This window comes from Aspergillus neoniger, assembly GCF_003184625.1.
Source record: "Aspergillus neoniger CBS 115656 unplaced genomic scaffold BO87scaffold_12, whole genome shotgun sequence".
In the NCBI taxonomy this organism is placed as follows: Eukaryota; Fungi; Ascomycota; class Eurotiomycetes; order Eurotiales; family Aspergillaceae; genus Aspergillus; species Aspergillus neoniger.
In genome coordinates this window covers 230,069-249,676 of record NW_020291140.1, presented here as the reverse complement: position 1 = coordinate 249,676, position 19,608 = coordinate 230,069, and the positions used below count along the sequence as shown (strand labels likewise).

At 51.0% G+C, this 19,608-nt stretch overlaps 6 protein-coding genes across 6 annotated transcripts; 2 read left to right on the top strand and 4 right to left on the bottom strand.

Annotated features, from left to right (window-relative positions):
• The first annotated feature begins 240 nt into the window (after positions 1-240).
• BO87DRAFT_27819 (uncharacterized protein) lies at positions 241-605 on the top strand. Its single transcript, XM_025618922.1, has one exon. The coding sequence runs from the start codon at positions 306-308 to the stop codon at positions 555-557; it is 252 nt and encodes an 83-aa protein (XP_025480854.1). The 5' UTR covers positions 241-305; the 3' UTR covers positions 558-605.
• A 35-nt stretch (positions 606-640) lies between these two features.
• On the bottom strand, positions 641-5,761 carry BO87DRAFT_332289 (putative ABC multidrug transporter). Its single transcript, XM_025620361.1, has 2 exons — positions 3,713-5,761; positions 641-3,656 (listed from the first exon to the last, which is right to left on the bottom strand). Exons 1-2 carry the CDS (start codon positions 5,450-5,452, stop codon positions 1,134-1,136), a joined length of 4,263 nt encoding a protein of 1,420 aa, XP_025480853.1. The 5' UTR covers positions 5,453-5,761; the 3' UTR covers positions 641-1,133.
• A 1,899-nt stretch (positions 5,762-7,660) lies between these two features.
• BO87DRAFT_375550 (uncharacterized protein) lies at positions 7,661-8,744 on the bottom strand. Its single transcript, XM_025623071.1, has 3 exons — positions 8,465-8,744; positions 8,096-8,254; positions 7,661-8,036 (listed from the first exon to the last, which is right to left on the bottom strand). The coding sequence occupies exons 1-3, from the start codon at positions 8,593-8,595 to the stop codon at positions 7,994-7,996; spliced, it is 333 nt and encodes a 110-aa protein (XP_025480852.1). The 5' UTR covers positions 8,596-8,744; the 3' UTR covers positions 7,661-7,993.
• Positions 8,745-10,801: 2,057 nt separating this feature from the next.
• BO87DRAFT_405907 (potassium channel family protein) lies at positions 10,802-12,654 on the bottom strand (the record flags this gene model as incomplete). Its single annotated transcript, XM_025625968.1, has 3 exons — positions 10,802-12,373; positions 12,442-12,551; positions 12,610-12,654. The coding sequence occupies 3 exons, from the start codon at positions 12,652-12,654 to the stop codon at positions 10,894-10,896; spliced, it is 1,635 nt and encodes a 544-aa protein (XP_025480851.1). The 3' UTR covers positions 10,802-10,893.
• A 391-nt stretch (positions 12,655-13,045) lies between these two features.
• On the bottom strand, positions 13,046-14,650 carry BO87DRAFT_385641 (putative MFS transporter; the record flags this gene model as incomplete). The annotated part of the gene is made up of 2 exons (XM_025624732.1): positions 13,046-14,387; positions 14,463-14,650. The coding sequence occupies 2 exons, from the start codon at positions 14,648-14,650 to the stop codon at positions 13,046-13,048; spliced, it is 1,530 nt and encodes a 509-aa protein (XP_025480850.1).
• Positions 14,651-16,557: 1,907 nt separating this feature from the next.
• Positions 16,558-18,881, top strand: BO87DRAFT_305989 (C6 finger domain-containing protein; the record flags this gene model as incomplete). The annotated part of the gene is made up of 6 exons (XM_025619345.1): positions 16,558-16,683; positions 16,895-17,060; positions 17,163-17,330; positions 17,400-17,872; positions 17,925-18,059; positions 18,111-18,881. 6 exons carry the CDS (start codon positions 16,558-16,560, stop codon positions 18,879-18,881), a joined length of 1,839 nt encoding a protein of 612 aa, XP_025480849.1.
• Positions 18,882-19,608: the final 727 nt, after the last annotated feature.

Here is a 19,608-nt window from a genome sequence, read left to right as displayed (position 1 = left end):
GGTCCACTCCGATATTGACACGTCACATTTGCAATGTTATGACAGGTGCATTTGGGGCCCCGCCCCTGCACAGCATTGGAACGGACTCGAGGCGCAAGTCAGCTACGGGACAGGAGGCTATGGTGGGGGTTAGACAGTTGGTATAATGTAGTTGGCCAACGGAACCGCCGGGACAACGAGCCGCCGGTGACCCTCATGTTACAGACCCCTGCTAGTTAACTTACAAGGCAGACTCGCCAGGCAGAAAGCGCTGATAAGGGCAGCGCTCGGGCAAATACCAAGTTGTTATCTAGAAACTTTGTACAATGTCAACGGAATCAAACAAGCAGAAGTCATCTAAGTCCCCCACCTCACCCAAGAAGATGATGCGACAGAAACGAGACCGGCGTAGAAAGAATCTCATACAAAAGGCCTATGAATATAGCAAGCTCTGTGATGCTGACGTCTGCCTGGGTATTCACATTCGAGAGTGTGTCCAAGAAGGTAATCTATACATTGAGTATTTTTTTTGGGCGACTCTGAAGCATTCATTCACTATCATTAGCTTATTACTTTAGAACTATGCCGTGGGATTTACGGGAAAATTGGATGTAATAATACTAAACACTCACTCGTTTTCAGACTTTTATAAAATAAATTTCCATGATCTAGCTAGCTAACAGCCATTCCATCTAATATTAAACAATAACCATCCATCCACATGCAGCATTACACATCGACACGTATTCATCTATCGAGCATAACCAAGAATCAAGATCAAGATCAAAGTCAATATTTTAGTAAAAAAAATAGATCAAATTCAACTCCACAATGCGTGCAAGACACCAAAGGTAGGAGTCGTCTGATTCTCAGAACGAAATGAAATAGAAAGAAAAGGGTGCAAATGTATAAATGCTTCACACAGACGCTGCCCAAATTAACAGACAATCAGAACGATCTGTAGAAAGAAAAATAAAAAAATAAGTGGAGAAAAGAATAGAAAAAACGGTGTATCGGTCTATATGCAAGACAGTGGGGGGTAATGGAAGTAAGCAAAAGGGTATGTATGCATATGTACGTCTATAATAGTCGGCCAGCCATCCTTGGACTGACCGAATGCCAATAGGGGAAAGCGAGGCGAGAAAAAAAACTCTCTACTCAGCCTGCTTCGACGCCTTGGTCCTCAACTTCATCAGCACATACACCAAAGCATATGAGCTAATCGCGAACAAAGCGACGATCGCAGCATCTCTCCACCCGTAGTAGTAATCCTTCAGGTTGATGGTATACAGGTAATCGCTTCCGCGCGTGTACTCGCAGACGTGGCAGTCAGCCGTGGCGTCCGGGTTGATGAGGTTCATGCGCGCGCCGGCGCCCATCATGTAATCCTGGAGGTACTGGGCGCACGTCGAACCGTTGGGAGGATCGAAGATGGCAAATTCGGACTCCTTGCAGCGGACGGGTGTGTCGAAGGTGGTGAAGACCAGGAGACTGCCCATGAGGTAGTTGAAGGGGTCGAGGTAGTAGATCCAGTAGCGCCAGAATTCTTGGATCTGGGTGTAGGGGACGAGGACACCACAGAAGGAAGCGAGGGTTCCGATGATGACCGGGTTGATGAGCGAGGCGAAGATGGCGTTGGGGGCGTACGCGGAGACGAATTGACCGATACCCGTGTAGACGAACTCGTACATCAGCATGACGAAGAAGACAGCGCCGGATTTGTTGCTATCCGAGGGGAAGCCGACGGTGTAGTACCAGCAGGCGAAGTAGAGGACGGCGCAGATGCAGAGGTAGGGGAGTTCGGAGACGATAAGCCCAGTCACAAAGGCAATCCAGGAGTACATTTTGGATTTCTTTTCACGAGCGTCATAGATGTCGCGGCGTTCCAGGAAGAGGGGCTGCAGTTGATTGATCACACCGGGGGCGACGAAGATGAAGTTGAAGATGGTGAAGAGACGGAGTTGGAGAGCGCCGACGTGGTTGCCAATCATCCAGAAGGAAAAGCCGTTGAAGAGGGCCGAGCCGACGTGGAGGGCCAGCTTGTTGTTCACGTAGTCGGTGTTACGGTAGACTGCGACGCAGGAGCGCTTGGTCACAATGAGGGTTTGCTGCCAGAGGGGCATGGCGAATTCGTTGCCGTCGTCGACGGTACCAGGGGGCTTAGAGGCGGCGTCGTCAACGATGGAGTCGAGTTCCTTGAGGGAGTTGGTGTGCTCGGGAGAATCCTTCCAGACTTGATGCCAGTCGCGACCTTGGGAGAGCGCGCCGGAAACCACGTCGATCATGTGCTCGGCCGGATTGGTTTCTGCAGGACAGGGGGCGCCGTAGCGAGCAAAGTAGTCCTTGACGGTTTGGCCGTTGTCACCAATGTCACCGAAGTAGACCATCTTTCCACCCTTGGCGAGGAGGAGCAGGGTGTCGAATTCAGCGAAGAGTTGCGCGGAGGGCTGGTGGATGGTGACGAGCACAGCTTGGCCGACGTCGGCGAGCTTGCGCAGGAAACGGACAGTGTTGTAAGCAGACTGGCCATCAAGACCGGAGGTGGGTTCGTCCAGGAAGATGAGAATGCTGGGCTTCGAGACCAACTCGACACCGATAGTGACACGCTTGCGTTGTTCAACGCTCAGTCCGTTTCCGACGCGACCAATAAGGGTATCGGCGATATCATGCAGTTCAAGAAGTTCAATGATGGTATCAACGTACTTGAGCTTCTCCTCAGCAGGCACATGGCGAGGCTGGCGGAGCAGGGCGGAGAATTCCAAGGCCTCACGGACAGTGGCAAAAGGCTCGTGGACATCAAGTTGTTCACAGTAACCGGCAGAGCGCTGGAAGGAGACAGGCAGAGGACGACCGTCGACGAGGACAGAGCCGTGAATGGTACCTTCAGTCTTTCGCTGAGCCAAGACGTCCAGGAGAGTAGTTTTACCAGCACCGGAGGAACCCATCAGGGCACCCAGCATGCCAGGCTTCACCCATCCGTAAACCTTGTCGAGGAGCACGCGATCGCCACTAGGGGTCTTGACCGTGTAGGTGAGATCCTTCCAGGTGAAAACAGAGGTGTTTCGAACCAGCTGCTTGTCAAGGTCGCTTTCACTCTGGTAATTGTCACCATGGGGTTTCTTGGCTTTCTCGTCGACCTGGGATTCCTCGTCGGGGCGGGCAACCTGGCGATGGGCATCGACCCTTTCGCGCGGGATGAGAAGGGAGGAACCGCTCTCACCGGGAGACTTCCAGCGGGACGTCGCGATGATGGTGGCGGCAGCAAAGAGCGCCCACCAAGCCCAGAGGATACCGAAGTTGCGCCAGACATGGGTATGGCTGTAGGATAGGGAAGCCAGGTACTGATCACCAGTGACATAGGTGCTTCCGGGGATGGCACCACCAACACCGGCGCATGATTGATGCCCGTCTCCACCGTAGCCCTCTCCACTGGGAATGAGGTTGGTTCCCACACAAGGAATGATCTTTCCGTGGAATTCGTTGGAGAGCAGCGCATCGAAACCGTAAGCCATGGGGTTGATCCAGTAAATCCAGCCGAACCAAGGGTGCATCTGGGGCTTCTTGATCATGTAACCGGTGTACATGATCAGAGCCGAGATGAGGAAACCAGAGACCTTGGAGGCGCCATCGAACGTGCTAAAAAGCGCGCCGACCGCGCGGAACAGCGCTGTCATGGCCTAAGCGAGACGTCAGTACAATTACGGGCAACAAGCGGATGTATGCGATGACTTACCATAGTTGCAGTGAAGACAAGGATCCAGTAGGTGAAGAACGCGCTGGCGGACATGGTGAGGCCAACCATGAAGTAAACCACGATGGAGAACACGCTGATTTGGAACAAGAGAACCGGAATATCGGCAGTAATCTGAGCGATACAAAAGGCGGCGGGGTGGTAGTATGCGAAGCCTTTGTGTTTGACCAGAATCGGGCGACCGCTGAATGAGTCGGTGACTTCGGACATGGCCAGAAGACTGTTATAGAGCAGGGAGAAGAACAGAGCACCGGACTTGACAAACAAACCACCCGAGTTATTAGGGGCATTGTAGAACAGTGAACCAGCAATCAACGCCTGAACCAAGGTAGAGATCTGCTTGATGAAAAATGTGGCTTTGTCACCCCAGATGATTTGATACTGGCGGATAATGCAGGTCTTGACCTGGTCGATGAAGTCAACCGTCAAGGGACTTGTCTTGGAAAGTTTCTTGTTCTTCTCTTGGGCGACGGATTCCTTGAATTCGGCAGTGCGCTGGCGGGCCAGGTCAGTGTCGGGGTAGTCGTATTCGGAGATCATCTGCGTATAAAGAGGCGACTTTTGGTATTCAGCGAGAATCATGTCCGCGTTTCTAGGGAAGCGATTCTCGTAGCCTGGTCTGATAATGCGTTCGGTGGGGACCGTGACACCGGTAAGGTAGTCGGCGACGTTGGAACCCTCGCGGCAAGCAAAGCCCAGATCCTCCATAAAGGGACGCGCCTGGGTCATGGGGCCATAGTAGATTTCCTTGCCTTCATCCAACACGAGCACCTTGTCGAACAGGTCGTAGATACCGTTTCCGGCCTGGTAAAGGGTGACAATGGAAGACAGACCCAACACATCCGTCATGGCACGAACAGCCTTGGTCCATTCGAGGGCCGTGCTAGCATCCAAACCACGCGTGCTGTTATCCCAGCAGAAAACGGAACCACGAGTCGCAAGACACTCGATAATGGAGACACGCTTACGCTCACCACCCGAGACACCACGCACGTATTCATTGCCCACTTTGGTATCGTTCGTATGCGAGATGCCCATGGATTCGAGAAGGAATTTCTTGGCTTCCTGGCGATAGGCTTCGGGGGACTCGACGCCGTTGGGCAGGTTGAAGGGAATCTTGAGACGAGTCGCAAAATCCATAGTCTGGCCCACGGTCAAGGTGGGGAAGAAGATTTCCTCCTCGGTGTTCATGACAATCTGGCCGCGGTACTGGGCTGCCTCATCCGATGTCAAGGATCCATAGTGAACGTCACCTTCAATCGACTTGTAACCGAGGCGTCGATTGGACAGCATCTTCAAAAGGGTGGTGCAACCAGAGCCAGGCCGACCCAAAACCAAAAGCATCTCTCCGGGTTTGACACAGCCATGGCTGTTGGAGAGGATGGAACGCAACGGCGGCTTGTTCTTGGACTCCTTGATGTGCTGAGGAATGTTGAACTGGGACAGGAAATTCTCGTTGACGGCGGCCTCGGCGCTGACGACTTCGACGGAAAGGTTCTTCCAGGTGACACCGAGTTCCTTGCGTTTGAAGCCGGATTGCATGTCCCGCTCGTTCTGCTGCTTGACCTGGGACATCAAGGCCCAGCCATCGGCACGACTGGCACCGGGGTTGCGAGGGGTGACGGTGGGATCTTCATCGAGGACGGTAGCGGTGCTGTCGGTATCTTCCTTGCCTTCGGGGACCCCGAGGGTGTAGGAGACTTTCTCCTGATCCTCCGCCATGGTGGGGTATAATGAAGGATGACTTGACGATGCTGTGAAAGTCAAGGGTCACCCTGTCGATCGGGAGTAGGGATGGTCATTTCGACCGGGGGCATTTTGGGGGAGCGAGAAGCTCATATACTCCTACCAGGCAGCTGGGGGAGTCGGTGGGGGCCTCCAAAAAAACTTCAGGGAAGGGAATCGGGATCCAGGCCATTTCCGAGATCCACCGGGCACTTCGGGTGTGTGAAAAGCTCCGCTGAGTCAGGAGGATTCCGATACATCAGGCCGTCCAGGTACAGAGGTACGTAAGGAAAGGCGATTAGTTTGGACTAGTGGAATGTAAGAGATAGTTCGCAGCCTGCCATGATGGAGACGGGGGATCGGTTCCGTGGCTTCTGCAAGCAGAATCTGTTTACTTTTCTTTTCTTCCCAATCTATCGTGGCGCGGGCCACTTCCGCTGATTTTTCCTCTTTCGTGCAATCTTGGTGGGCCTTGCGGATGAATCCAGGGCCATGAGTGGCTCCCTGTCAATCTCTGTGACCAATCAGACTTGATTGTTGTGAAGTCGGCGCTATCAAACGGCCGAAACTCCGCTCGACGGAATTTTGGCTCTCTTTTTCCTCTGAGTCAGCGGATTAAACATGGCGAGAAGAGTGCCTATTGGTACATTCCTTACAGTCATGCTTGCCTTGTAACTAACCTCTCTGCTGACTCAGCGGAACTTTGCGGCTCTCCTAACCACGATCCCCTGCCGTTTCGGCCTTTGGAGCTTTCTCGTCTCACGAATGCTAGTGGCGCCTGCGATCCATTGTCGTATTCCAGAACATTTGGGCATGGAACGTGTCTCATCGTCTGTCAAGCTTGGAGCTTGGACTTTCAGGGTCAACAATGTGCTGTCACGCTGTGGGACTAGACTGATGAAACTGGACAGTACGTTAAACCAATTTCTACCTAGTTACCAAGCACTGGTCTTTGAACCGCCTCTTGAACAAAATCTACATCTCTACGGAATACTGTCTACTAACACAGACCCTGGGGATAGTTTCCGGAACATCGATCCCGGTCTGTCTGAAATGCAGACTGCGTGGAAATGAGTGAGCTGTAACATCACCTCGCTCTAAAATCTCACCGGCCGTATTCACATGCAGCCGCCCAGCAGCCATACATGCTGTGTACATCTTCCTACTTGGCAATCACCATTCAGACACCTTGACCACTCAATAAATTACCACATCAGTAATTCCATCAGATAAACATACCGAATCCTTGCAATGACACAATCGTCCATCCTCGAAATAGTATACCAAGCGGTCAATCATGGATCATCAACCTGACACGAGGAACGCCACCAAAGTCAACCACTAACTCATTGTTCGAGACTTGTGCATTTATAATATTGACCCCAAGCCTCGCTCATACTAGCCGCCGAAATGCCGATCTCCCTCGGGATTTTCCTTCAGTTTCTTATCTCCGGCCACAGTTTCTCTACTTCAGGGGTGGATCTATACCCGTTTGGGTGGTGGTTGCGACCTGCAACCTGCAGTGGAGAGGGTTTGATGAGTCGCTGACCCTGTCCTGTCCTGACCCTGCTGTCCCGGCTGTCCCTCTCCTGTCCAGCCTACCGATCGGGCCGCTTCCGAGCCCGATCAGCCTTATGTGACTGTTTACTACGGTCGCAAACTGAACCTCAGACAGCTAGTCACACGACAATTAGGAGTCATTCGTGCGCAGCACAAACTAAACTTGAGAAACGTATGATGAACATGGGTAAGAGGTGATATTCTTTATCGTGAAATAATGTTACACGTGGTTGGTTGCCTTAGCTGCCTCAGCTTACTGGGATGAACGGTACGGAGTTTCTATAGTATCTTATTCCGGATGCACCCCGGTGCATACTTCGTAAGCGGGTAAGCTTGAAGTTGGCATGAACCTGCTGTTCTTGCTATATGTAATTTATATTATGATACCTATTATCGTCCCATGTTGAAGCTGTGCTGGGTACTCTGTACCTGCAATTCAATGAGTGGACCCCGACCGTGCTCAACATTTCAAGTCAATAGGTGTTCCTGGCGGTAGTAGTAAGTAATAAGTAGCCCTTGAAGGACACCAAGAGGCTTCATCGACAGGCTTCAAATTGATGATGTAACAATGTCTAACTAGTCCTACAGCTAGTATTACTGATTCACTCCTAAATTGTTTCTGTGTGTAGGTTTTAAATAAGAGGATAATAATGACATGTCTCATTCACACCATAACCTTGGTCCATTGACCACATACCACATACTACCAGTAGTAATACTTATATACATGCAAATCCAGTTCAGTCTAGTTCAATTCCTCCATATCGCAACTCCCTACTGTCATCATCATAAGATCCTGCTTGACAATCCGGCGGGGGTTTTCGTATGGGGTGGTCCGATAGCGGTTGACTTCACTAGGAATCAAAGTATCGTGACCGTTGGGTGTTTGCTAGAGTAGGGGACTGGAACCATCAAGATTCCATCAAAAGCGAAAATAAAAACAAGGACGAAAAGCCGATGACACAGAGCTCAAGTCATCTAGTAATAGCTCATGGGACCCTGCTTTCTACCGAGAATTTGGCTGCAACAGAACCAGTCAGTGAAATGCTCATCCGTGTTCCTACCAGCAGTACAACTCACAGATATTGGTCCAATTCGTCTAGATGACGACGGTGTTCGAGCATCTTCTGCCGCACCATCTGGTATGTCTCGGGGGTTTCAGGTTGCGTCTGCGTTGGCTGCTGGGTCTTGACAAAGTATCGCTCGCTGGTGGCTTCCCGGCGGGTGATTGGCTCTTTGCTGCATGTGAAAGTGACGGTTAGCTTCGGATGTTACTGGTGGTGGTGGTGCTGTTTGCAACCATTGCAGTGATGTTTGAAGAGGGAGAAGTGGATCACAGTGCTCCGAAACAGTTCATGACGTCATTGCAACAGGGCCCGGCAGTCTCCGAAAGGGGAACACAACCAATACAGGAGATAGCAGGTGGATAGCAGTCAGGTTCACACTTACTCGGCCAGATATCCACGGGGCTTGGGGTTGATCACTTGTCCTTCGCGTCGAGCAGGGATGGCAATTGAAAAGGAGCGCACGTTGCTGGAACTGCGGACAAGAGGACGCGACATTTGGCTGAGAGGCGACATGATGACGGTATAGTATAGATTGATGGGTATCTCTTCGAACTAATGCAAAGCACGAGTGTTGTTGGAATGAGTGACCGTTGCGATAGAATCGAAATGTGGGTTATAAGACGTCTATTTGAGCAGTATCGTTATATGATGAGATGAACGAGCCATGAACGAGCCATGAACGATTGGGTGACTGGCCGATTATATACAACGACTGAATTGTCCCGTGAACGTCATGTGACTCGGCTGCCCTCTCAATCCGGCGATGCTGAAACCAAAGTTCTCATTAATGCAGCAACCCAGCTTCCCATTTTCAGGCGAACCAAATTGTTTGCCCTGAGACCAATCTTCCATCTTCCATACAACAACGGACCAGTGTCGTCCGCCACCGCCACGATCGACGAATCCCCGGATCGGCATCCTTCTCATCCCCCGGCCTTGACGGCCCCGCGCCAGACAAGTGATGGTCATTGCTTTGCATCATTGGACAGGAAGAGAAAGGCCCGGCGACGCAAGGGATGGATGGACATTTCCTTCCTTTCCCATTTCCCTCCCACAGTTTATTACCGCCACGGGCGGGATTGGTGGTGCTCTGTTTACCAACCATGTGGTATGATATCATCTGCGGGGATGGACATGCCAATCTTTGCGAAGACGGACTTATGGTTGAGCTGTGTCACTCCTGTTCTGCTGCAACTCTGCCAGGAAACCTCTGCTCCGGCCAATGACAGTCCACATTGCCACGACAAATGATTGCCGGTCGCTGGCAGGCATTTCCCGCTGCACCAGAACAGCCAGCCAGCTTGGACCAATGTTCTGGCTGCTGGCACGGAAGGTATACGAAGGTAGTATGCGAATCTGCAACATCCCAGCTATCTGTCCTACCCTGCCAAAAAGGCCTCGGTAGTAATCCTGCATACCACCAACGCAATGGTACTAAATACCTCACCCAGCTTTGAATTCCTAGTTACACGTCCAATAGCTTTTCCGTGCTCAAGCTTGGTTGATGGGAATGTGACAATCGACGTCACTTTGCTTTCGCGTCCGTCCACCAGACGGCCACATGGTTTTGAAAGAGCGGGTTCCAAACTCCTGCCCGCCAGTCCATGAGCAAGAAAAGTTCCAGAACCGCGATACCAAGGGAAGGTCATCCGAAGAGTGCTCGTGTTTTTGCTTTCTCTGCTACAGCGTATCAGGAGAATACCCAAGTTACCTAGATTGGTGCTGGCAAACTCAACTGCTAATCCACCACTTGCATCGCTGGATACGTACATTGACAGCGTCACACTTTGCCTTCAACATTGCCTTGAAGGCGAGCTTTGAATTAAGATGACGGCAGGCGGCTACTACCGGGGGATCCTCGGGCGGGCCACTGCCGAGACTAGCCCGTGCTGTAGCAGTATGCATAGTAAAGGGGTTTCTTCAGTTCTAATGTATACTACGTACGACTGCTACCTAGTAAATGTAATATGATCCAGTACTATCATGCTGAGAAGTGATTTATTTTGTTTTATTTTTAATGTGATCATCATCACCATACTACTGGTCCCAAACTCAAACTGCCTTGAGTAAGTACTACTACTACAATTTGTACTAGCAACCTCGTAAATATATACCACTGCATGAACAGTCACTGCGATCATCAATTTTCGAGCATTGATCACACTCCACCAGACTAGTAGTGCACTTGGACGATTGAGATTGGTAGCAGTAGTATTAGCCAGTATTTGAAGAAGAAAACAACTAATATTATAGATCACATCCCCTAGTAGTATAGTAAGCATTGCTATACATCATCATCTACCATTAACCAACAGCCTGATTAGTACTCTTCCAGTTTGGCAGCAGTCAAACCAATTAATGGCCCTAGGTCTGTTATAGATGCGGATATATAATGCTATATGGACTTCATTACAGCTTGCCAATTTGCAATGAAGCAGCTTCAAGATATATGCTGTCTGACTGGGGACACTGTATAATTAGTTATGAATGGCTGTGCGCGTATATATGCAAGATTAGTCATAGGGTACTCGAAGTGCATGCGTGACTAAGGTGGTATTATCCACTGCATAAGTATGAATTAAGTAGACAGTTCGTTCTGAGGACAGTAAGTAGTCTGCTATTATTTGTAGAGAACTGCACTTGACTCTAGTGTCAGTAAATCGCTGGGAGCAGTTATTCATATGATCATCCATCAACAGCTGGAATAAACATGCTGTACATCAACCAACGAGTCCACTATGTACTGTAGTACATCCTGTCAGGCTCCCTGCATAGCAAGGGATGAACGAGAATGACCATAAATACCCCTATCTACCCTCTTCCGGTATCTTCCCTCAAACAAAAACACAACTTCTCAACCAGTAACTTGGCCATCCACAGAATCTCTTTATTTCTTTCCTTCGCAGACTGATTCGCAGACAACACCTCTCTGATTACCTGCCGACGATGACTCTCAGCCGCAAGCACTTCTTCTCCATCGTCTCCATCAACACGGAGCAGAGACACAACACGTGCCCATTCACGATGTAGATCGATGTCTCTGCTGTCGTCCTTGAGGATATCCACAAGAATCTTGATCTCCTCGGTGAGATGGAGTCTGTGTTCCGCAGAACTGAAGTAGTTATCTGGGCGTTGCCTCTCAAGTGGCAGACTCAGTGGGCAGTACTGTCTTTCTATATCGACATCACCGGACACACCCAAACCTGCTCCTCCAGCAAAAGCAGGCATATCCAGCCTCCTCACATTCAAATATGCACCTACACGCCCTACACAAAATCCCCACGACCAGCCCCTCCCAACCCTTCTCACAAAATAAACCACCGTACGAAATCCCACCTGACCAACAACCCCAACCAACGTCGTCATAACCGGTACCGCCAGCAGCGCCCAAAACACAAAGAACGACTTTCCCAGATTACTCGTTGGGTAGAAATCCCCGTATCCGATCGTCGTCAGCGACACGAACGTGAAATACAGTGACTCAAAATACGTCCATCCCTGGCCTCGCTCGGAGGATTTGAAAACACGGGCACTAACAAGCCAAAGGAGGAGCCACGCGCACGAGGAGAAGATGAATACGATCCAGCGGTGACGGCTTTGCCGTTGGGATTTGATCTGCCTAAATTTGACGATATCGCGATGTGGTGACTTGTGGAGGTGGATACCTTCTGCCTCGAGCTCGAACTTCAGGCGCAGCTCGCCCATCTTCCTGGAGAAGGAGGCGATCGAACTGACGAATAATCCTAGACAGGTGATGCCCCCGGTCGCGTAGGGGATTAGTAGGCTTCGGCCGAGATGGGTCTTTGGGGCGATGTTACCGATTCCGATTGTGAGGATGGTGTATGTGGACCAGTAGAGGGAGTCTGGTAGGGACCATCCTTCGATGGGTATGTAGATGGCTGCGCCGCCGAGGAGGAATGCGGCGAGCGTGAAGGCGCGCAGCACGATGCTTGTGTTTTCGATGATGCGGCGGTCTTGCATGCTTAGGTGGATGGTGCGGACGCTGCATGCGTATACTGCTAGGAGCGCTGCGATGAAGAGGTAGAGACTGGCGGCGAAGATGCCGTAGTAGAAGTTCTGCGTATAGAGCCGTGCTTGAGGGGCGATGGTATAGGATGGTTGATGTACAGTCACGCCAATTAGACTGAAGAGGAGCATTGAGGATATGAAGTAGAGTAAAGCCGTCGCGAGGTATCCTCTCACTGCATCCCATTTGAGCATCATGATCAGAAGGAGGGTAAGATCAGCTGTGGCGGCGAGTGCGAGCGATATAGCCTTGATCGTGACGGCCCTACTGAATCATTCAGATGTGATGATCAACACTCAAAAGGCTGGACTATATCGGAAATGGAGACTCACCAAGCACTCTGCACTACTACCACACTTCCCACATCAGAAGAATCATTTTCCAGCCATTCAAAGCTAACAGCACAAATACCGAATATAGTTGCCATTGCGCTAATAGTTCCCTGGACATGTTTAGCAACCATCATCACTGATCCATCCCATAGAGATGGGGAAATATACCGCCAGAACAGGGAAGCTGGTACACGCGAGCCACCAGCGAGACATTCCGACCGAGAGTAATTTATATCAGAGCAGCATTAAGCAGCAGTAAAGTACAGTCTGTTCTCCGAAATTTGAGAAATGCAGTGATTTGATTTGTTCTGCATATGAATTCGGGAAACGAGGTTGACTTCACGGGGACCATCAGATTCCCGGTCAACTCATACATTGGCTTAGCTTCACCGGAGGGAAATTGATCGAGGAGGTGAATGTTATTAGCACCGTTTCCCCGTAATTGTACTTGGGTAATCATGTACTGATGACGATAACTTCTATACCCTACTACGTACTGTCATTTGTGAGTTGGTTGTGAAGCTCTGGCGTGACTTGAGTGGGTGTGAATATGTATTGTGAACGAATCAAGAGAAGAACTAATTAATTAATTGCTTGCAATTTCTCAAGTCACATATCGGAACCCCTTCTGGAGCCGGCGGGCGGCCGCGATGTCGATGCCCTCTACATCGGCCGTCTTCTGTAGTCGACGAAGCTCTTTCTCGGTCAAAATTGCATCTTCATCCTCCAGACGTGCTAGTCGCTTGTTTTGCGATCGTAGATGGAAGTACAGGAACGTCGCCATGATAGTGCCTAGAACCTGCATTCCGATGCACACACCCAAGGCCGTGTAGTAATACGGAGCCTCCTTTTCCAGATAAGTATACGGAGTCCAGATACTGGCTGAATTTCCCAGAGAGTTGATAAACGCATATGCGGCAGCTCGTTTGGCAGGAGGTCTGGGAATCGCATTCGCGATCCACGAGTATATCGTGCCGTTCTGGGCAAAGACAAATACCATGAGGAAGAATGAGAAATACCGAGGCCCGAAGGAATGGGTGGTCATGAAGATAATAAACCCCACGATGGTGATGGGGATGGGGCCGACAAAGAACCAATATCGATGAGCGAAACGATCGGAGAGATAGGAGTGGAAGAGACTGTATACCACCATGAATATGTATGGTGGTGCTACCAAGAGCAGAGAGATGATATGGTTATACCCCAGGGTCTCTGTCAGAGTTGGAAAAAAGTTCTGAAAGCCACTTGCGGCCGTGAGAGACATGTACGCAATGGCCAGGGCATAGGTCTTGACGTCCGTAAAGGCTAGCTTCAGACCTTTGATTTGGCTCATCTTGTCGCCGTCGTCAACATCCGCTTCGGCTGCCTCAATGGCCAAGCGACGATTGGCGACATGCTTCATCTCCGGTGACAACAGTTTCCAGGTATCGGGAAAGTCGGGTAGCACAGCGCAGATGGCCAGACCGATTGCGACAGTGATGGTACCCTCGATAATGTATAACCATTGCCAGGCCGACATGCCTCTCTTCCCGGCTAGACCGTTAAGGATGCCCGCAGCGATCAGGTTACCAAAGGCACCGCTAAGAAGTGAGCCAGAGTAGAAGATACTCATGCGAAGGGCCAGCTCTTTCTTGGTGTACCATTTCGAGAGGTAAAATAGAACACCCGCAAAGAATGGTGCCTCGACCAAACCGAGAATGAATCGACATGCCACGATGCCACCGTAGCTTGAGACCTGGCTGGTTAGGGCCGAGACGAGGCCCCACGCTGTGGTGAAGAAGCCAAGGTATAGTGAAGGACGGCCCATGTAGTTGAGGAGCAGATTCGACGGGACTTGCATCAGGATATAGCCCACAAAAAGAATGGACAGTCCTGTCTCGTACTTGGCTTCATCGAGGGAGAGGTCCTGCTCCAATCCTTGAAGCTTCGCAGCTGCGTAGTTATTTCTATTAGAAAGACGGAAGGACGTTAGCACAACGCAATCCATAGCCATCAAATGCGAAGAAACAGTGAAAACGTACCGGTCGATGTAATTCATCAGATAAACAAGGATTACCAACGGCATGATGAGGGTGTCAATCCGCCGCCGCAACTGCCTTTCCAAAATCTTCTCCTCCGGCGTCAACTGTGCCAAATGGGCAACCTCCTCATGAGAAATCTCGGCCTTTTCGCCCATGGCGTCGTGGTCGGTGATGACTTTCTCCGCCATGATGAGACTTCTGGGGGGGGGCGAGTGAAGATGCAGGGAGAGACAGGATGCAAACGGACAATTCTATTGCGATTTCATCATGAACGAAAGGGAAGCTTCAGCTATATATGCCCCAAGAATGCGAAGAAGCTTGATGCTTGTTACGGTGTGATTGAGCTTCGCACATGAGTAGAGTGATGCCCTCTGCAAATCCGGGGGAGGGGCAGGCGTGGGGGAAACTTTCCGTCCAGCTTGGGCCATCCAGAGTCCTGGTTGGACGCACGAAGATACCGGAGAGCATCACAAATGCGGGGAAGACAGTTAGAATTTGAACCAGAAGCTGCCCGGCTGATTCTCACCCCCACGCCGCTAGCCACCAGCCGTGCTATTCTTCTTCATCCATCGTGCGACAGAAGCTCTGGGGTCGGACATGGTCCGGGGAAGTGGAGCTGATCGACTCATTGGTGTCTCTCAGGCCTCCCCTGACGCTTCGTATCTTTGATCCTATAACACGGGTATGGGATGGATCTGGGAAAGTTTGTTTTACATCCCCGCCTTCAGCAGCGAATTGACGTATACTTGGCGGTTCCCCAAGTCGTTGGATCCACTGTCCATGGCTCCATCATCGGGGAGAAATACTAAGTCATTTGTTTCGCAACTTGCATCCTCGCTGTACACAAGGTCCGCTCGTGGAGAAATGCATTTCTGGTAATTTCAGGCAAAATGAATGCTGAGCTCCCGTGTTTGTTCCCATCAGGGAAGGCGAGGATTGGCTCGCAGAACTTCCGTGTAACTCCACGTTCTGGGGTTAATGTCAGTGATCTTCTTGCCAGCAGGTCAGCTCACAGCTCTTGATGTCGGCACACTCTGCAAGTTATATCCGTCCCGTACCCCCCATCGGCATTTTTTCTTGCCAAGTAGTTCAGTGACTTGCCGGTCCAGTGCAGCTGACCTGACTAATTCATTCGCATGGAAAAGTTGAGGAGAGTTTTCAGTTCAGCTTAGCTGGCTTGGCCTTGAGGGGCTCATGTGATAAGCAGTCAGGTGATCTAGGCACGTGTTGATGAGGGTTTCCTGGCTGGTTTCAACATTTCCTTTGGATTGATTCCAACAAGCTAAACATTGCGTCGGCAGCACACTCTTCAAGTATTCTGAAGTTCTTCGTAGCCTTCTTTGTGCTTAGTCGTTTGGTTCTGTGCTATCTTTCACGGGTATATATCCTACTACTACGGGCAGTAACCCTGCTCAACATCATGCGTTATTCATGAAGCCGGCGATGTCTTCACCTACAATCATAATTGAATATCATTTCCAATAAAGTCATCCACTTGATCCATCATTACTTCTCTCCGTCAGTGCTACTATTTATGCTTCCTGGATGACGCTAATTAGAACCCGCCGATCGGCCTGATTGGTGCCTCAGGCTGGATACTGTTTCCCCGTTGGCGACCATCCACTGGATCTCTCCTTCACCCAACATCAATTAAGTACTATTGGTTACCAATCAAAGCGATTGTGCTTGGTTCCAACCATTCTTCTTCTTCCGCCCTTGATGTTCCGTGGCAATTCTGGAAGCTGTTCATTCGCGCTATGCCCGACTCACCGGGAAATCCAACGGTGCTCTTGAGAAGAGCGCTGGAATTGGAAGGCGACTAAGTCCTCCACCGAACCCACTTCTGCGGCCGCCGTCGCCTCAAGCACAGCTCGTTATTGGTCTCCTCAAGCCACAGCTAGCAACGGTTGTCGCGGGGCTCGACGTAAGCGAGGGTGGGAATTTCGGAGGAATTCGGTCATGTCTGCTCAGATCTTGCTGGTCGTGATCTCGCCGTTCTGTTGGCCCCGTATCCGCTCAAGCTTGACGTTGACCTTCCCCTATCGTGACATCGTGGCCTGGTACGACTGGAGCTCATTGTCTAGGCTTGCCGCACATGGCCACCCACGATTCGCAGCCAATCTTGGTTTCCGATCACCTCCGGAGTAAGCCCGCCCTTACGTCGGGTCAATTGACCCGTCAATTGCGATCTTGCAAGGCCTGCCGGTTCCGGAAAGTCAAGGTGCGTCCCGACCCGATACTAAGGTGTGGGCATGGGTCTCCGTTATGGGGGAATAGAACAAGACAGTTGTGCAGACGAATTGGATGATGGAGGAAACAAGAATATGGAGCGAACTGCGCTGCTAGTTGGGTGGGAGGAGGCCCGTGCAACCCACTTTGCTGGCTTACCTGCATATGTGTAATCCGACCTAATTGACGATCGTGAGAGACAGTGTGATCGAGTCAAGCCCTGTCATGCATGCTGTGCGCATGGTCACCCGTCCAAATGCCACTACGATACCAGTCCGGAAGATTTCCTGCAACCCATCAGTCAAGCCGATGAGATCCGTAACCTCCGGGAGGAAATCCGTGAGCTAACAGCCAGCCTTCATAACTGTGGTGCGTGCCCCAATTTAGATCCCGGATAGTCTCGGAGGGGGGGGGGGGGGGGGCGTGTTGGAGGTGCTTCTGCAGCGTAAAGAATTGACATTGGCGTTCTAGAACAACGGATCAAGTCTTCACGGCGACGAGCCCAGCTACAAGGCCTTGTCAACGCCGTCCGCTTAGCCCCGCCAAATGCCGTCAATCGACTCGTCGCCCAAATCCGAAAGCATCGCGGGGAAACAAATGAAGTGGCAATCCCGGTGGGACCGTTGAATGGAACGGAAGGTGGGTGTCCGTCGCATCCTGGTGGGGTACAGGCTATTGTTTTGAGGGCTAAGTTGTCATGATCCGCAGCAGAACATGGCCCTGTCGTTCTTCGTCGGTCCCATTCATACGATAGCGACGACGATTCACTGGATTCGGAAGACGAGGTGTTCTCGCTCTCTGGCAGTCGGTCTTCATCGGAAGAGAGCGAGGACTCAAGCTATGGTTCGATAAGTCACATTGGATCGTGGAAGCCGATGCTGGATGTGTTTATTGAACGCTTTGTGGATGCTTTCAGTCCGGTAGTCCAATCCAAGACAGGACAGGCTGGTGCACTACGACGGGCTGCCGAGATACGCATGTTTTCGCCGATTCTCGTAGATGCGTTCGAATCCGTCTCCATAGCATACTTTGGACGCTCTATTCAGGATAAGAATCTTGAAGCAGCTGGCTTCCGCCTATACCCCCGTGTGCTGCGGAGTTTGCAGCAGGCGTTGCAAGATCCCCAGCGCAGCAAGGCTGAGTCGACACTAGTGACGGTGACCCTTTTGATGGCCTTTGAGGTATGATTTTCCATCTTTTTTTTTTTCTAGGAACTGTCCTGACTGCTTGTAGAGCGTGGAACGAACTACCCAAGTGTCGCTAATTGCGCACGTTCACGGTGCACTGCGCCTGATTGAGCACCGAGGACCAGAAAATCACATACATGGGGTGGAGCATTTGCTGTATACCGAGCTGCGTCCTTATTGGGTACGTATTCCTCTCAGTCTTTCTAGAATTTATTCGCTCAGATAGAAACAGGTCGCTGCGGCTATTGTCAGTCGAACCCCTTCCGCCCTCGCAAGCCCGGACTGGATCAACTTGCCTTGGTCAGCCAACCCTGACCGAAGAGACATCCTGCATTACTTGCTAGACTTGGCGGTTGAGATCCCTGGCCTGCTTTGGCAATTTGACGACATCGAGGCTGCTCTCAAATCGGGCATGTACAGCCCACATGAGATTAGCGTGAAGCAAGCCTCACTATGGAGCGGTGTCGCTGACCTGACCGACCGCTTCCGCCAGTGGAAAGTCCAATGGGTTGATAACAACCCGGATGGGCCACCGCAGGAAGTCGAAGTCTCAGCGGACGACCCATTTCCTCGATTCCATTGCCGGGACTTTCGTACCGGGGGTATAATCACACCCCCGATATTTGTCTATCGGGACCTCCGCCTCGCACAAACCATGTGTCTTTACTACTCAACCCGATTGATCCTCTCGTCCGCCGACACGCGCCCAAGTGATCGCGTTGGACCTTTGGAACAATACTCCCTGGGTTGTGGCATCTGCCGGTCCTTGGAATGGTACATTGTCAATGCGCCAGGAAACATGATAAACCGACTTGCGTTCCCAGTCAGGGTGGCCTGGGAGGCGTTCCCGGATGGAGGTCCGGAACGGCAGTTCATGTACGAAGTGCTGAAACTGGTTGAGCGGCGGCATGCCCTAGGCCTTTGGGGTAGCAACATGTCCGAGATTTCTCCTCGGGCCGGACCCCCACGAAGTCAGTCTCCTGAGTTGGCCACAGGAGCATGATAGATGGGGAAATATGAAGTCTGTGGGTCGCTGGACGAATCCCACCGCACGTATCCGGTTTTGCCCGTCTCCGCATTGGCCGGTGGGGGTGCTTTTTCAGTAGCATCCGATAAACAGTGCAGCTCTGCTCAGGAGAGTATGCCTTTTCGGGGTTTCACCGTCTCTGTTGGGGATGCCTTCTTCACTGATCGAGAGATACCTACGGAAAAAGGCTTCCAAGCAGCATGCAAACCTCCCATCAGTAACTGCCCAGTCAGATACCTAAAGGTTATGACCATCCATATGGGCATGGGTACTTTAGACGAAGGAACACTGAGCTTGTGAGTGGCTCAACATCTGTCTTGGCATACCCACGGAGTCTGGTCAGCATGTTCCATATTAATGGTGATTATATCAAGTCCATAATAACCAGACAGGATTGGGATCCTGTCATGTAAATAGGCTTCTCAACCAAAGGCTACTCGGATATAGCCTACTTAGCACCAAAGCCAAGTTTATTTAGAATTTCAGGCCTAGGCCAGCCGCGTCGATGCATTTCATCAGGTCGCGCCAATTATACTGGGTATAGACAGTCTCTGATGAAAACTTAGTAAGCGGCATCAATCTCTCCGAAATTCGACCGGCCCCATACAATAGGGGTTCAGGGGCGTGGATGATCATTGGTTTTATAAGTCGATTCCTTATAAGGCTACATACGGGTGGAATGGTGAACCGCATGACGGCTCGC

What these genes read in the sequence shown, in the direction of transcription:
- BO87DRAFT_332289 (XM_025620361.1), bottom strand. Translation starts at nt 5,452, where the DNA reads ATGGCGGAGGATCAGGAGAAAGTCTCCTACACCCTCGGGGTCCCCGAA. An exon ending in TTGTCTTCACTGCAACTATG is followed by an intron (nt 3,657 to 3,712) that starts GTAAGTCATCGC and finishes CGTCTCGCTTAG; the next exon opens with GCCATGACAGCGCTGTTCCG.
- BO87DRAFT_27819 (XM_025618922.1), top strand. Translation starts at nt 306, where the DNA reads ATGTCAACGGAATCAAACAAGCAGAAGTCATCTAAGTCCCCCACCTCA.
- BO87DRAFT_375550 (XM_025623071.1), bottom strand. Translation starts at nt 8,595, where the DNA reads ATGTCGCCTCTCAGCCAAATGTCGCGTCCTCTTGTCCGCAGTTCCAGC. An exon ending in CCCCGTGGATATCTGGCCGA is followed by an intron (nt 8,255 to 8,464) that starts GTAAGTGTGAAC and finishes TTTCACATGCAG; the next exon opens with CAAAGAGCCAATCACCCGCC. An exon ending in GACGAATTGGACCAATATCT is followed by an intron (nt 8,037 to 8,095) that starts GTGAGTTGTACT and finishes GTTCTGTTGCAG; the next exon opens with CCAAATTCTCGGTAGAAAGC.